A 16,003-nucleotide genomic window follows, 5' to 3' on the forward strand; every position below is an offset into this window, starting at 1 on the left:
GGAAGTTTTATTACTGTGTGAGACAGGAATTTTATAATGTAGTTCCTTGGAATGCATCAGGCCCGTGTTTTGCAAATGCCTTTGCACCTACTTAATTTTATGTCAAACAAAACTCCCTTCTGAGTTATCTGAGTCAGTTCTGTGCATTGGATTGGCTTTATAACACCAGTGAGAGGAATACGGTATGATAAGGGCTAATGCAAACTTGCTAAGCCTATAATATAATATGTATTATATATGTAAATATACTATATGTAGTTTTCATGTAGCTGATGTATATGTAATATATATATAATATAAATAAATAATAATAAATTTAATATTTATGCGTATATAGGAAGGTAGTTTGTTTGTTGGTAAAGTAGATTTCATGCGAATACTCTTTTGTAGACCAGTCACCTTAGATCTCTTTCATTGAACAGCATTCTTAAGCTTAAGAAGTTCTGCATATGAGTTGTGGTTTTATTTAAACCAAGTAGGATTGTGGTAGTTATATGAATGGATTCCCTAAATTTTCTTTTTTTCTAATCTATTTTAGTTGCTCCAAAGTTTACGACATTCCTATCTGATGGAAGAAATGAAAGTTGGGGAGATATTTAATAAATTTTATGGAGAACTTGCCACAAAAAGTAAAATTCCTGATACAGGTAGGCTTTAGTTTTTCTGTCAATGTTCTTTGTTTTATTTACACTCGGCTTCCGTTGGATTGCACCCCATGGAAATATATAATGGTTATTCCCATGGCAAGCGTGTTTACAAATGGCAGCTGTCATATTTTAGAGCTAGCAAAATTTTTTTCAGGTCTTCTGATCACTATAATGCACTTAGCTGTTTCTTAGCAGACCTGTATATATGTATGAGCTAACATAGGAGAAATCACAGCATTTAATTTAGTGGTGGCAGTTCATACTGAATTTAAGCATAGGTCTGTTTTAGGATTCCCAACATGAGAGAGTATTTGTATGTCTAATCCATTATTATTAGTCTCTAAATGCCTAAATCCTGGAAGTAATTCCAGCTTCCTGTTGTTAACCAACTTAGTTTAGCTGAGCTTTTAGGTCGTCTTTTTTTTTCCGTATTCAGTGCTAACCTGGTGTAGCCAAACCTTTGAAGTTATTCTTACAGTTGTTTTATGACTACACACCCACATCCCCTATAACTTTGAGCCTTAAGAGTAGTTGTGGACCCTTCACTGGGTGCCCCTATCAAAAGCCAACGGTGCCCATCCCTGTTAAAATTCATGTAAGCCCCACCTGGGTTGCTGAAGCTCTTTGTAGCCAGTTTTGTCCTCAGAGCTGCAGTTTTAGTGTTTAAAAGCCATGTTTAAACTTATTAATGTGAGAGAAGGATGCATCTCACATTGTAGTTTGTAGATAGATACATATGCATGTACGTCATAAAGAACTGTCTTTCCCATATTGCAATCACAAATCAAAATTAAACCATCAGGGATGGTTTTCACATGGTTGCAAATTACATAGAAATTACAAAGGAAATGTTAAAGTAATTATTTTAGTCATTAATATTAAATAATATTAAATTATTTTCTAGTACTGGAGAAGATTTATGAGCTTTTAGGAGTTTTGGGAGAGGTCCAGCCTAGTGACATGATTAATAACTCTGAAAAACTGTACCGAGCTTATCTGGGAGAACTTAAAACACAGGTATGATTGGCATTTATTTTCAGACTCTTATATTGCTTTATTTTTTTCCCTTTGATTTGTGTACCACTGTATGTTGAATTACTATTGTAATTAGTACAATTTGTAAGGATCTAACTGGATATTTATTAATGCTTCCTTAACTGATTGTTAAAGTTTGTGTTCTGTGGTTCTGAGAGGCTTTCAAAGTAATAAATCAAGGCTGTCAGTGACAGCTAATTAACCAATTTACTGTGAGAAAGGATGGTGTGTGGTGTTCATTGCAGTAGTGCCCAAGTAGTTATATTGCTATGCAGTGGTAGTTTTTAATTTGTTGTATGCTAGCTGCAAAGTCCCTGCACTTCAGGTGAATATCACAGTCCTGCTGAACTTTACTTTCTTATATTCGTGCTTTTGAGACTGATATCAGCGTGTGCTATCTATGTTTTGCAATGGTTGATCTTGGTGGAACGTATTTTGTGCTTTTCAAAGGATTTTGTATGCTTCTGTAGTTTAACTCCCTCCCAAACGGTATGAAACTTCTGAGTAGGAGATGTTTCTGTGGGCTTGTATTCATATAGGTGGCTGCTGACCTAACTGTATTAAGTTGGAACATGTTATTTTATTTGCGTTTCTAGGAACTGGGAATCGTTTATCTTGGCTTAAGGATAATATGTTTTTCATTTCCCACTGTTTTTAGATGACATCAGCTACAAGGGGACCCAAGCTACCTGTTGTAGCAGGGTGTCTGAGGGGACTGGCTGCACTCATGTACAACTTTACTAAATCTGTGGATGAAGGTAGGTTCTTTTTCTATATGACAGACAGTTGGACAGTTTGATATATTTTAATCATCGTACAGCTAGAAAGGAGTACTATTTCTCACTGTGAATTCAGAAGGAAAATTTCCCCACTGGTGAATGGTTTATGCAAAAGCCAGGCCTGTCCAGCTACATGGTCCCTGTAATCTGTCTGTGGAGTGGCTTCATCAGTGTATTTCTGTATATAAATGTTTGAAATGCTATTTTCTAATCAGAGATTGGGCAGCTGTGTGTGCCACGCTGAAACTGGAATGCAGTTTATACAGAGATGTGTTTTCCTTAGAAGAGACATGTCCGTTAAAACATGGGTATGCTGAAAAATCAATGAATATAGATGTACATTTTTTTTTTTAGATTTAAGAGTATTTCAGAGAGAAGCATCTCTGCTTCTTAAAATGCGATATGTAAGGCTTACCAATACTGCTTCTTCATACCAAGCTTTGGATAAAAATATCTTTGTATTTATTCTACCTCTTGTGCATCAATAGTGAAATACTCATTACTGGATTGTTTCACAGATCCTCAGGCTGCAAAGGAGATTTTTGATTTTGCACTGAAGGCAATCAACCCACAGGTAAATCCGCCATGTGTTAATTATTCCACATAAATTAATTATTGAATCACAGAATAGTTTGGTTGGAAGGGACCTTAAAGATCATCCAGTTGCAATCCCCTGCCATGGGCAGGGACACATCCCACCAGACCAGGCTGCCCAAGGCCCCATCCAACCTGGCCTTGAACACCTCCAGGGATGGGGCATCCACAGCTTCCCTGGGCAACCTGGTCCTGTGCCTCAGCACCCTCGTAGTGAAGAAATTCTTCCTTATGTCTAGTCTATATCTGCCCCTCTCCGGTTTATACCCATTACCCCTAGTCTAATCACTACAAGCCTTTGTGAACAGTCTCTCCCCAGCTTTCTTGTAGGCCCTTTCAGGTACTGGAAGACAGCTATAAGATCTCCTCGGAGCCTTCTCCAGGCTGAACAACCCCAATTCTCCCAGCCTGCCCTTGTATGGGAAGTGAACCCAGTCCTGATGAAGAATAAATCACATATGACAAACCTTTTCTAATGTTACAGGTTGATCAGAAGCGATACGCAGTACCTGTAGGTAAGATTGTAAATTATTTCAGTTTGTGCTGAGCTGCATACTGTACGTGTAACGGAAAAGAGAAGATGGTAAATTGGGTCAAGGGAAACTAATCGAAAGAGAAGGGGAATTTCACTTGAAGAAGGAGAAGGAAATGGGGAACAAATGAAGTTCATTAAAAAAGTGAGAAATTGGCCTCTGAAATGCAAGCGGCTTATGCAGGAATTGTAAAAATGCAAGGTTTGGGCAATAGGCCCAGGGCAGCTGTGAAGGGTGAAACCCTCTTTAAAGATAATCTGCCAAAAAAAGAAACATTTCATTAGGGATCTTGAAATTTATTTATGTTTACACTTGGGATTGTGAAATTATTTATATTCTGAAGTCTTTGTCTGTGTCGCTGTTCAGTGGAGGAAGGCACTTGGGTCTATGTCCTGACCACAGAAACCGAACTGTATGATTGAGTATTATTATTTGTAACCAGTAGAGTGCCTTTCTTTTCCACTGTTAATATAAGTTACTTCAGAACAGAGCTGTGCATTCCATAAGGGTCTTCATTAAAAAAAGAGGATTTGTGTGTGTATGTGTTCTTAAGCTTAAGTTCTTCATGTTTGGATACTGATACCATTATGGGTAGACAAATATATATCACCTTCCAGTCATGAGAGGTACACCTACCTAAAATCCTAGTGTGTGCTTTCATAGTCTGGTCTGGTTTTGGAAAGTGGAATGTAAGTCTAGGTTTTAATGAGAATTGTTTTTAAATTGCAGCTGGTTTACAGTTGTTCAGCGGGCATGCTGCTCAGTTCGGTACCTTACTCCTGGACAACTATGTCTCCCTTTTTGAAGCAATGTGTAAATGGTGCGGCCACACACATCAGGACCTGAAGAAAGCCAGTCACTCTGCACTAGATTCATTCCTTAAGCAGGTATTGTAACTTCACTGGGATCTCTGAGACTCGGGCAAACTCAAATTTCTTGAAATAGTGGGAATATTTGGTGCATCAATGTTCAGTAAATCTGTTTAATAGTTATTTTGTTTCAAGTGCTTTGTATTATGAGCTAGGTATCTTGTGAGACTTACTGAAATTTCTTGGTGGCTTTTCTCATGTTTCTGGAAACGCTGACTCTTTTGCCTCTGCTCTACAGGTTTCTTTAATGGTAGCAAAGGATGTGGAGCTACACAAGAGTATTTTGCAGTTCTTCATGGAGCAGTTCTATGGAATCATCAGGAGGATGGATTCAAGCAACAGAGAACTGTCCATTGCCATTCATGGATATGGGCTTTTTGCAGCAGTATGTGCAGGAAACTTTCTCTGATAAGGCAGTAGTACTGAATGGATTTAAAGCTAGGATTTGTACACCATTAATTACAAAATTTTAGAAAGCTTATGTAAATGCTTTCTTGATTAAATGTTGAACTTAATGTAAGCTGCACTTTAAAGTACATTGTGGTTGAAAATTATTAGAACGCATACTGAATTCAGTGGGAGCGTTTGCAGCTTTGAGGTTTGTAGTTGTTTCTCCACGTGCACTGGTTCTGAAAGTGGAAAAATAGGGGCTTCATTTACTACTGTCCCAAAACTAAATGATGTGCTTAATCACTTAGGTACAGACAATACCTTATTAGCTCTGTCTGTTTTCAGATGGTAGAATCCAGGCCAGCTTTGCTCTGGAAACAGTTCAGATCCATTGCTACAGAGCAGGAATCTCGGTCAGAGTAGCCAAAATGTGCTGCTGACTGCAGGATGTTAGGAGGTAATCTGGGAAACAGCTGCAAATTGAAAATTAAAAAAAATGAAGCCATGCGTATATATCTATGTTTATCAGGAAGAACTATTAGGAATCACTTGAAGTTTTTGTTGGCAGTCAGTTAAAATAGGAATGTAAAAATAAAGTTAATGTCCTGTAAAGAAAGGATAGTGTGGACGTGCTTGCTGATGGTACCCCAATTTTTATATAACAACTCTAGACATGACTTTTTATTTTTATCTCTCTCTCTTGAAGCAAAGTTTGGGTTGAATAATCTTTGAGATTATTTAGAGAAGGTTATAAAAGGCGATAGAATAGCTGATTACCTGAATTCTTTCCATCTTACTACCTTTCGAGCAGAGTAAATTTGTTTTCTGGAATTTTCAATGTCCTTCATTGAAACATAGTCTCCCTCTTCTGTGTTGTGAGTTAGAAAGGGATTGAGTTAGAGATATTGTTTCAAGAAAAAAAATGAAGTATACCTGAATTGAAAGAACCTTATTAAAAGTATCTGTTATAGAACACAAGAAATTAATTAAAATTGCGTAATGTAAGTACAGACATAGGATAATACTGCAAATTGTAACAGGATAAAGGGATCTTAATGCTCCATACCTATAAATCTTGGTGTTAAGTCACACTAATAGTTAGCCTGTTTAGACTAAATCTTGGCCAAGTGTCAGATATTAGGTTATGAGAAAGTAGGAATCTTGCTGCTACTGCAGCTTTAGCCTGAACAGCAGTTCAGTGATTGATTCAAGCACAAGGCAGAAATCCGTAAGCATTATTACATTCCTTCTAACACTGTTTAAGGTGCCTTCCACTTGTGCACTAGTTTGGGAGCACTCTTTGTCCTCTGTTTGTACAGATCTTAGCACATTATGGGTTCAGAATTTGGGCAGCTGGGTTAAATGTTAGTAGCCTGTGTGTGATAATTGGTTAAGCCACATTAAGGGAAGCCACTTAATTCTTTAATGCAGGTCAAAATATAAGTGAATATTGGCATCCATAACATACATTTAAGATATTAAAGCCAAATACCATACACTGCAGGCCAAATTTGAAACGATGTCACTCGAAGTTCAAGGACTCTTATTGCAAATTGCACTGCATCAGTGAACTATTTTTAGTTCATTACACACCATGTTTCTCATTCGTGTAGCAAGTGCAATACTTTAGAGTTAGGTTATTCAGATGTATTGAGTTCCTGGAAAAAATTAAAAGATTATTCTTATTATGATTTAGTGAAGACTTGTCTGGGTTTTAGCACTAGAGCATGCATTTGCTTGCCTGTACAAAGTCCATAAATTGGTCTTTTATTTTCTTTCTGTAAGCCCTGTAAAGCTATATGTTCTAAGGATGTTGACGACATGTATGTTGAGCTCCTTCAACGTTGTAAGCAAATGTTTCTCACAGAAGCAGAAACAATAGATGACCATCTGTATCAGTTACCAAGTTTCCTCCAGTCCATTGCAAGTGTGATATTCCACATAGATACAGTAAGTGGAGCATTTAAAATAATACTCAATTTTTTTGTGTGTGCAGCTTATAGATGTTTAAGGAGCTAGTAGCTGTGAACTTACATACAGCAGAAGGTGTTTTGTTATCTAAAATGCAGTGACATTGAGCTCCAAGGGAATGGGAGGAATATCAGAATATGTTATTAGATTTTATGTGAATAAAGAAAATACTAAATAAAATGTTACAGTGCATTGTGATCAAAACCATGATAGCCAAATATGAATAGGTTTTTATTTATTTGAGGCAAAGCTGTTTATTTGGATCTAGCCTTACACTTCTTTTTGTGATTTATACCACTCTATTGATGTGTTTTCTTTTGATACTGATACATAGCATGCTCTCTGAGACTGATACTTTGATTTTCCTTTGATGTTATGCTGTCTATGCTCTAATGAGGGCTTTCTGGATCCCAGTTGGAGCTGGGAAGTGAGGTTGGGGTGAAGAAAAGACTGGCACTTACATTCCGTTTTCAAATTGTTACAGATGAACAGATTATACTTCAGTGTTATTACTGTTTATTAGAAAACTACCAAAGTAATTAGGTTGGTTCCACTGAAGCACAAATCTGTTCAGGTGCTACTTTTCTTAAGGTGTTCTGGGAAACTTTCTTAGTCAGTTTTGTTTGGGTTTTCTATATCTAAAATGAATTCACTTGCCAAGTCTTTTATTGTTCTTAGAGCAGGTTGTGACTCGTACAACAAAGCGTCTTGCTGAAATAATTTAGTTTAATTCTTCACGTTGATACTGAGTTATAACCATTGTCGTCATATGATGTGTTTTGCTTTTACTTTTTCTAGATTCCTGAAGTGTACACTCCCGTTCTTGAACATCTAGTTGTGCTACAGATCAATAGTTTTCCACAATACAGTGAAAAAATGCAGTTAGTCTGTTGCAGATCTATAATAAAAGTATTTCTAGCCCTCTCAGGAAAAGGTCCAGTTCTCTGGAGTTTTATGAGCACTGTGGGTGAGTGTGTGATACTATCTCTGCTGTATTTTGAGGAGGTTCGTTTTCTGATTGGGATTCTTCGTTGTTGTTTGGGTTTTTTTTTTCTAAATTGATTAACTGTGTCTGAGATACACATGTGGAATAACCATCTGGGATCAAAAATTAAGTTTTTCCAATCTTCTAATAATGAAAGCTTAGGGTTCTCGTGTTATTTTTTAATACCCATTGTTAAATCACTTAAGGAATACACTTAACTGTTTTGGATAGCAGAGTGGTTAATAAGGGCAAGAGAATATGTTTTTGTGATACTCTGAAGGATTTTAAGGGGAAAGGAATTTATAAGGGGAAAGAAAAATATACAAAAATCTGTTCAATATTCTTTCAGTTACACCTAAAAATATCACAGAAAATAGGGTGAGTGTCATCTCTGTTAGAAAACTAATCTGTTTATGCTCTGGAACTTGTACATAGTAAAAATGAAAGTTCTACATATGCAGTTAGTCAGATACAGTCCTGCAAATGTAATAATGGACGTGTCGGCATTGGTAGCTGACAATTCAGTAGTCTCCAGCATGCTAACTTTTAATTTATAATGATTGTCAGAAATTACTTTAATTTTGTTTTTCAGTTATTTATGGTGGCTTTTCTCTATTGCTGTGGCGTTTTTCTTTTTTTACTTATTCTTGGTTTGGGATGTGATGTGCATCCAAAGCACGATGCTGGAATGGAGATTATAAGCTCATGTCTGTGAGAGTCATTGCCCTTTTCAGTACAGACATTATGGACAATACTGTGGTCATCACTGCATTCAGACTCAGGAAAAAGTCAAAGCAGTATTGAGAAAAACTAGTAAGAGGCAAGATCAAAACCAGTTTCCTGTGAAAATTCTCGAGTTACGCTTCTGATTTTGGCTAGATTTGTCCTAAAGAAAAAGTCTGTGTTCTTTTGCCTCTTCCTTGTCATGACAGAATATAGAAAGTAGAAGGCTGGTTTAATTAACTGCTAACATAATGAGTGATATGGATTCTTTTGAAGTCTGCTCAATTTTTTTGGTTTTGTTTCAGTGCATCAGGGATTAATCAGAATCTTCTCCAAGCCAGTCACATTTTCAAAGGTAAGATAACTGTTTATACCTATTTATTTCGTCTAGATTCCTAGAGTGTACATTCCAGTTCTTGAAGGTATAGCCCAATAAACAGGAGAAGGCCCAGAGATGGAAAAGTAGTATTTTGAATTGTGACTCAATTGTTAGTAGCCTCTGGTCCTTACATTTGCTCAGTGAAACAAGTGCCTCTTTACTGAATGGAAAAAAATAACAGGAAATGGGGTTTAGTTCTCTGCACTTCTTCTTTGCTCAGGTTGTTTGTTACAATGTAGGTTGTATGGAAGGTCACCAAGCTTGCTTCCAGGTTAACAAATTTTGGACACTTAATTTAAAAGTTTTACTGAATATTTGCATTAAAGCAGGATTTTAAACCCTTTAAATTCTGTGCAGCAGGAGACTATAGAGTTTCTCAAATAACTAACGATCAGAAGGAGAAGAGCTTTAGAGATTTTTTTGAAGGGAGTTGGTTGTTTTTTGCTCTCCTCAGGCTGATTAAGTGCAGAAAGTAAACATTTTGTGTTTCTACTTAGAGGTAATTTTACATAGTGTTTTGGCTTGAGATAGGTAGTTACATATGCAGTGTTTCTGAAAAACATTGTGTCCTTTCAGGATTTTTTCGGAAAAGAATCTTCTGAATCAGAAGATTCCCGTGAAGGTGTAGAGTTTAGGACAAGGAGATGGAAGGTACCAACTTACAAGGACTACCTGTATCTCTTTAGAAGTCTTCTGAACTGCGACAAAATGAAGGTAAAAGCATAGTTAACGTGGAAACACAAAAGGAAAAGTAATCCTGAATCTTAAAGCCACTTTTCTAACCCTAGAATTTTTTCAGATGTCGTGCTGTAGAGGAACTCTTTTCTGGATTTAGTGGGATTTTGTGGCTGATAAATGACTGAAATGGCGGTGAATTTAGGCTTCCATAGCTGAGAAAAGTCTAAAGATGGATCGTGGTTTGAAATCTTGGTTTGTAAATTCAAGAAATAATTCTCATTAGTGTTTTGAAATGTGTACTTCTTTCCTCCTCCAAAGGAATGTGGTTTTGAAGATGAAAACTTCCTTGCTGCAAATTCACCACTGCAGTCCCTGAATCGCTTGCTATATGATGAACTTATAAAATCTGTTTTGAAGATTATTGAGAAGTTGGACTTGACTGTTGAGAAACTCGATGTTAATGAGCAGGTGAGACCTGGTAACTTGTCCATTAATTTCTGCTGTTGTGGGGGAACCAAAATCACGTTCCCTGTTTTATTGTCATTGTGCTTATATACCTTCTCATAATGTCCTTGAAGTGTAACGTCTCATAGCATCCTTGAAGTGTAATGGAAATACTAGTCAAAATGTTTTACTTTGTATTTCTGGATGCATCTGGATTTGCATTACAGTGTTAGGAGATAGAAAAATTGGAATCAGCGAAAGTTCACAGAATCTGATATCTACTCTGGCATCTAGTGGTTTTTATTTTTCTACTCACTTTTTCCTTATAAGCAAACATCTTATGTTATTTTTTTGAATTATTGATGTGCCAGTTATTAGTTATTTGTCTGCATCACACTAGAGGAAGAGGCAGCCTGTTTATCTGTAGAAAAGGTGTAAATGCTTTCTATGCTGTCACAAATTTGGTGTTCTTGCTGCACTGTTTATTTTCAGGATGAAAATGGAACTGATAGTGCTTTGGTTGGGCCTACTTCTGACCCTGCTTCAAACCTTCAGGCAACGAAGCCAACAGACTTTATCGCCTTTATAAATCTAGTGGAATTCTGCAGGTACTAATATGTTTTTGTATAGTTTATAAGTTACAAAGTGGTTGGAAGAAACTTAAGGTTAGATTTATTTAAGATACCTGTTTCTGATTTCTGATGATATACCATATTTCAAAATGCACAAGGTGATCAGTGGAGACAGTGTGTTTCAGATATCTAGGTCATAGGTAAAAACATTCTAGCTCATAGGCTCAGGTTTTCTTTAAAGTCTGCAGGAGACAAGTCATTAACTTTCATTATTTGGATGCAATTGCCTTTCAGTGTATGTTTTAACTTTTAGTATTATGCTGACCATATACCAAATACTTAGGAGACCATACTTAGGAGTCTCCATAGAGTGGGGCATTAAGTGAAAGGTACAGCATTGTTTGCCTGTGGAAGTCGGATTGATTTCCCCTAGGAATACTGCGGTCTCAGTAATGAAATGTGATATGTGAGTATGTGTGTATAAATTCAGTAGTGAGATATAATGAGGAAGAAATGGCTTTGCATTGTAAAGCAAAATAGAAATCTTCCTGTACTTGCCTCAGAAGGCAGCATGTAATTATCCCTCATTGTTGTTGTAGCTGCTCTGTTATAGTAATACTCATCGTTCTTGTACTGACTTGGAAGTTTTTGAAAAAAATTAAACAGATACTTTATTCTATTTCTTTCCCACCCTCCCTCCCCATATGTCTCCTGTGCATCTGTTTTAGAGAACTACTTCCAGAGAAGCATGTTGAATACTTTAACCCGTGGGTATATTCCTTTGGTTATGAGCTTATTATACATTCGACGAGGCTGCCTCTTGTTAGCGGATTCTACAAGCTGCTCTCTGTTGCAATGAAAATTGCCAAGAAAATAAAATACTTTGAGGTGAGCTGTCTTTTCCAAATGGATGGGTAACGTGTATTAATGACAGTGCAGATGTGCATATATAGTCTTTTCATGCACTATGGAAAATAGTTCATTGAAACTTTTACCCAATTTTTTTTTAAATGTTTATAGCGTCCTGTGCCTCTGCAGTTACAAGCACATAGAAAGTCAAAATTCAGACTAGAAACCTAGTTTCTGAAGAGACACCAACCATATGTAATGCTCTTTCCAAAACCCTGAGCTGGATGAACAGGGGAATGGGAAATACTTTTGCAGTGCAGGTGATATAGAAGATAGCTTGGGTATTGGAAACAGTCTATCCAGAATGACAAAGAGATGAACAAGTTAATTACTCAACTTCTGGGGTACGCTTGTATTCCACTCAGTGATTTCCACAAGAAATAAGATGGTCTATTAGTGCATGCACCATTTGTAGTGTGGAAGCTGTTGTAAAGTGTGGAAGCTGTTGTAAAGTGACAGATCGTCATCCCATTATGTGTGTAGCCACCACAGAACCCAGAGCTGGCCCTGCCACTGCTGACAATGGCACCAAGTGAAGCAGATTTGGGAAATGAGTGATGTGGATGCTTGTACTGTGGATGCTGTTGTGAATTGCCCCTTTCTTGTTCCACTGTCATTCTTGCCACATGGACATCCACTGTCAGGGATTTTTTTTTTTTTTTTCCGTTTATGGTTGTTTGATGAGCGGGCAAGGAGAAAATTAAGTAATTGAAAAGTTATTTTTAAGTCCTACATGTCTTACTTACTTAAATAATACTAAATGTATTAAAAAATATTTGAGAGAATAAACATATGTTTCAAGTTTTCACTGATGCCAGTTTTGTGTTGGATGGTGATACATGTATTCTGAGTTGAACTTGTGCTTCGTATTTTTACAGCATACTATGATTATTTTTTTTTTTTAATACTATGTACTTGTGGTTACTGTTTGGTAGGGTGTTAGTCCAAGGAGTCTCAGAAAATGTCCTGAAGACCCAGAAAAGAGGTCTTGCTTTGCACTGTTTGCAAAATTTGGGAAAGAGGTAAGTGATTTTGTTGGCAACTTTCTTAGTCTGAATATAAATATACATGATTCAATCAAAATTATTTTCTAAGACATCTTACAGATGCAATGGAAGTATTCCAGCTCTTTGTATTATGCAACATAGTGGGGATTTAAGATCTTTTTCTGTCTGTTTTTTACTTAATATCAGAAGAGGTATATTGGTCACCTATTCATGTACAATATAACTGTGTAATTGTGCAGCAGATAATTTCTGGTACCTGTTGGCAAGTGAATGAGATTCCAGTACTGGATTTGAGTCATTTATTTTACGTGGGTATTGATATAGCTAAATCAAGATATTAGAAGGCTTACGATTGTTCTTGATCTGTTCATCTGAATTTCAGGTTGCAGCAAAAATGAAACAGTATAAGGATGAGTTGTTGGCATCCTGTCTTAGTTTTTTGCTTTCTTTACCACATGACATCATCATGCTTGATATCAAAGCATATATTCCCGCACTGCAGGTGGGTCCAAGTGATACACGGCTAACATTTCTTCTTTCTTAAAAAAACTCTGGGACAAAGTTAGTATCCTGTTGAGCAGCTAAGTTGACTATTAAGCTTAGTATTTTCTTCAGTGAAATAGAATACAAATGAATACTTTTTGGAGAAACAAGAGAACTTCTAGAATTTGCTTTTGCACTAAGCTGATTCTGGAAGTGCCTGTGTTGCAATATAATATTTAATCTCCTGTGCTGATCTTGAGTGAGATGTTAAGCAGATGGAAGTTATTAAGAAGGAAAATGTATTGTATGCTAAATGCTTTAAAATGTGGGGAAGGGATTTACCTTTAAATAGTAGTACTCAATCAAAATGAAAGACTGATTAATTTTAAATTTGATGTGTAGAATGCCTTTAAGCTCGGCCTTAGCTGTACCCCAATGGCTGATCTGGGACTGGATGCTCTGGAGGACTGGTCAGCTCACATCCCAAGACATATAATGCAACCTTACTACAAGGATGTTCTACCTCTTCTTGATGGTTATTTGAAAAATTCTTCATCTACAGGTACATACAGACAAAATAATATCAGTTTTGAGGGAGGCGAAAGTAATTTTTTCATAGTTATGCTTAAAGATATGAATGTTACATGCTTTTGCGTCTATGTTGTGCAGTTGCTGTGGTTGGAACAATTTAACTTCTCTTACACTCCAAAATTTACCTTTTTCTTAAACTAGTGTTTATTTGCTACTGATGAACAATCATTAATTGTGGCCATTTTATATGCCACTTATCTGTTACTTACCCTTTGTATCTTTAAATCAGCTTAGTTATCACTATTAGAGGTTTATTTTCCTTAATAAAGATTTAAAATGAAAGACTAATACTTGCATCTTAAAAATAAATACGAGCAAAACCAAAGTGGGTTTTCTTAAAGAAACTGAGTAGGCACATGAGGTGTGGGTACAATAAACATTATTAATATGCTGGATTTTTGTTTATCAGTTGAATCCCAGGATAACTGGGAAGTAAGGAAGCTTTCTCGAGCAGCCCAGAAGGGATTTAATAAAGTTCTGATACAGCGTTTAAGAAAAGCAAAGACTTCTTCATTGGTAAGAATTCTGTTTTCTCTTAAGAGTTAAGTGTGAGGTAATCACTTCCCACTATTTTTCTTCCTTTCTTGTGTGCATACTTTTTTTCTGAGAGTTATTTCTGCCTTAGATCAGTTCAGTGAATCCTATTCTACAGACTGGCTCAAAAAGCTGTTCCATCAGCACAGCTGGCAAGATGTGTTCTAGGGTGAGAATGGTAATGAAGCAGGAAAAGGGAACTGAAGAAATTCTCTAAGTCAGCATTATTGCTGGATTGATGTATTATGGAAACAAGTATTTAACTCCTACACCTAAGATCAGGGCCCAGGTTAGCTGTGGTGCGGTGTGCAAATACTGTTTTGTGAATGTGTAACTTTTTTTGTTTTAAATTGCGTATAGATTCATAGTTTTAAAAGTCGAACATATGTATCACTTTGACCAGTGGCTCTCGACTAGCTCAAAATAAGTCTGTTTTTATTTGTATATACCAGTGTGCAAACTAACTTGGGATAAACCTTTTTCAGCAGTAGTTACTTCTATTTTTATATATATATTTGTGTGTGTCTGTATATATTTATATAAAGAACTTTTTCTAGCCTAGTGGTCTTTAAACAAATTTAGTACATTTTACATCCCATGCAGGGCTGCTTATGAAAATAAATTGGCTGCTTATATATATATATATATATATATAATTTGATATATAGCATCTAAACCTTTATGTTCTGTGATTGCAGCAAATGGAAAAAGTAATTTTTACTTCAGGTTTCTTTCCGCTTTTTAGACAGTTTGTCAATCTGTAAGTACGTGTTATCTGTGATGATTAAATTTTAACCTTTACTAGTGAAATGGCAATTAGAAGCCCATAAAACGTGATGCAAATGCTTTCCCATGTCCCTGTTTTTTTTATTGAATCAAAACTGTTCTCTTGGTTGATGCAGTTCTCCACAGAGATTCTTCATTTTACAGTCTTCATCCATATTTTAATAAGAGACATAAAACTTATATTTACTTCATAAACCAATTTACTTCCGTGCAGAAGTAAGCCTTCACTAATATAAATCTGTTGAATTATTTAGGATGACAGTCCCTCCTTGGAAGCAGTAAGAACTAGAGTAGCCCGCCTTCTTGGATCTTTGGGAGGGCAGATCAACCACAATTTAATTACTGGTGAGTGTTCTGTCAGTGTAAATAAAAATATTTACGTGCCTTTGCTGTCTCTCTTGAAAGTGGATATTGGTGAGATCTCAACATCACTGTAAGAGAGTGCATGAGCCTTTCAGGGAAAGCTGTTTCATTTCTCTTATTTAAATTAAATAGCTTTTATTCATTTCTGGAGTTTAGGAGATCAAAGTATTCACTAACAGTGTAGAATGCAGTAAGTGTGTGGAAAACTTCAGTTAAAAGCAAAAAGTTATGTGCATCTGAGTATATGGTTTTATTTGTTAACCCCCCTTTCACGTTCTGGCTGCTAAGCCATTTTTAAACTGCTCCAGTTTGTGACTCCTCAGTACTTGTTTGCACCTTTTTGCTACAGTTCTCACTTAATCCAGTTTCTTACTCACTTACTTTAAGTAAGTGAGTTTTAAGGTGCACTGTGCCTTTAAAATGTCTGGGTACTAGAACTCCATTTCAGTGCCTGACTCAAAACAAGTATTTTCTGTTCTTCTCTGTTCAGTCTTTGAATAATTAAAATTATAAAGCTTATTCGATGTCATAAAATCCAACTAAAACAAAAAATTAATTGTGTAAGTACCTGAATATGAGTTTTAAAGGATAAATTCAGTGCAAAATTTAGTCAGTCTAAAACTATAATGTATTTTTATAGAAGTTCTGTTCCATTCTTTTAGTGCTTACATTTGTTTTTAATTTCTGCCAAGTGCTTCTCTGTTGCTTATTCAGTAATACTGTGTGAATAG

The 16,003-nt window shown here is 36.2% G+C and overlaps 1 protein-coding gene across 2 annotated transcripts in view; it reads left to right on the top strand.

The window, feature by feature from the left end:
• Positions 1 to 16,003, top strand: part of PRKDC (protein kinase, DNA-activated, catalytic subunit) — an 87,413-nt gene that overhangs the window by 2,613 nt on the left and 68,797 nt on the right. For both annotated transcript variants that reach the window (XM_054057281.1, XM_054057282.1), the window contains exons 5-23: positions 539 to 647; positions 1,552 to 1,664; positions 2,341 to 2,440; positions 2,980 to 3,035; positions 3,540 to 3,570; positions 4,318 to 4,475; positions 4,696 to 4,842; positions 6,633 to 6,797; positions 7,617 to 7,785; positions 8,832 to 8,881; positions 9,482 to 9,619; positions 9,902 to 10,051; positions 10,520 to 10,635; positions 11,328 to 11,487; positions 12,444 to 12,530; positions 12,898 to 13,017; positions 13,401 to 13,560; positions 13,999 to 14,105; positions 15,164 to 15,254. In XM_054057281.1, coding sequence (XP_053913256.1) covers positions 539 to 647; positions 1,552 to 1,664; positions 2,341 to 2,440; positions 2,980 to 3,035; positions 3,540 to 3,570; positions 4,318 to 4,475; positions 4,696 to 4,842; positions 6,633 to 6,797; positions 7,617 to 7,785; positions 8,832 to 8,881; positions 9,482 to 9,619; positions 9,902 to 10,051; positions 10,520 to 10,635; positions 11,328 to 11,487; positions 12,444 to 12,530; positions 12,898 to 13,017; positions 13,401 to 13,560; positions 13,999 to 14,105; positions 15,164 to 15,254 — 2,227 coding nt within the window. The remainder of the gene's footprint in view (positions 1 to 538; positions 648 to 1,551; positions 1,665 to 2,340; positions 2,441 to 2,979; positions 3,036 to 3,539; positions 3,571 to 4,317; positions 4,476 to 4,695; positions 4,843 to 6,632; positions 6,798 to 7,616; positions 7,786 to 8,831; positions 8,882 to 9,481; positions 9,620 to 9,901; positions 10,052 to 10,519; positions 10,636 to 11,327; positions 11,488 to 12,443; positions 12,531 to 12,897; positions 13,018 to 13,400; positions 13,561 to 13,998; positions 14,106 to 15,163; positions 15,255 to 16,003) is intronic.

Source organism: Cuculus canorus, chromosome 2, assembly GCF_017976375.1.
Source record: "Cuculus canorus isolate bCucCan1 chromosome 2, bCucCan1.pri, whole genome shotgun sequence".
NCBI classification, from domain to species: Eukaryota; Metazoa; Chordata; class Aves; order Cuculiformes; family Cuculidae; genus Cuculus; species Cuculus canorus.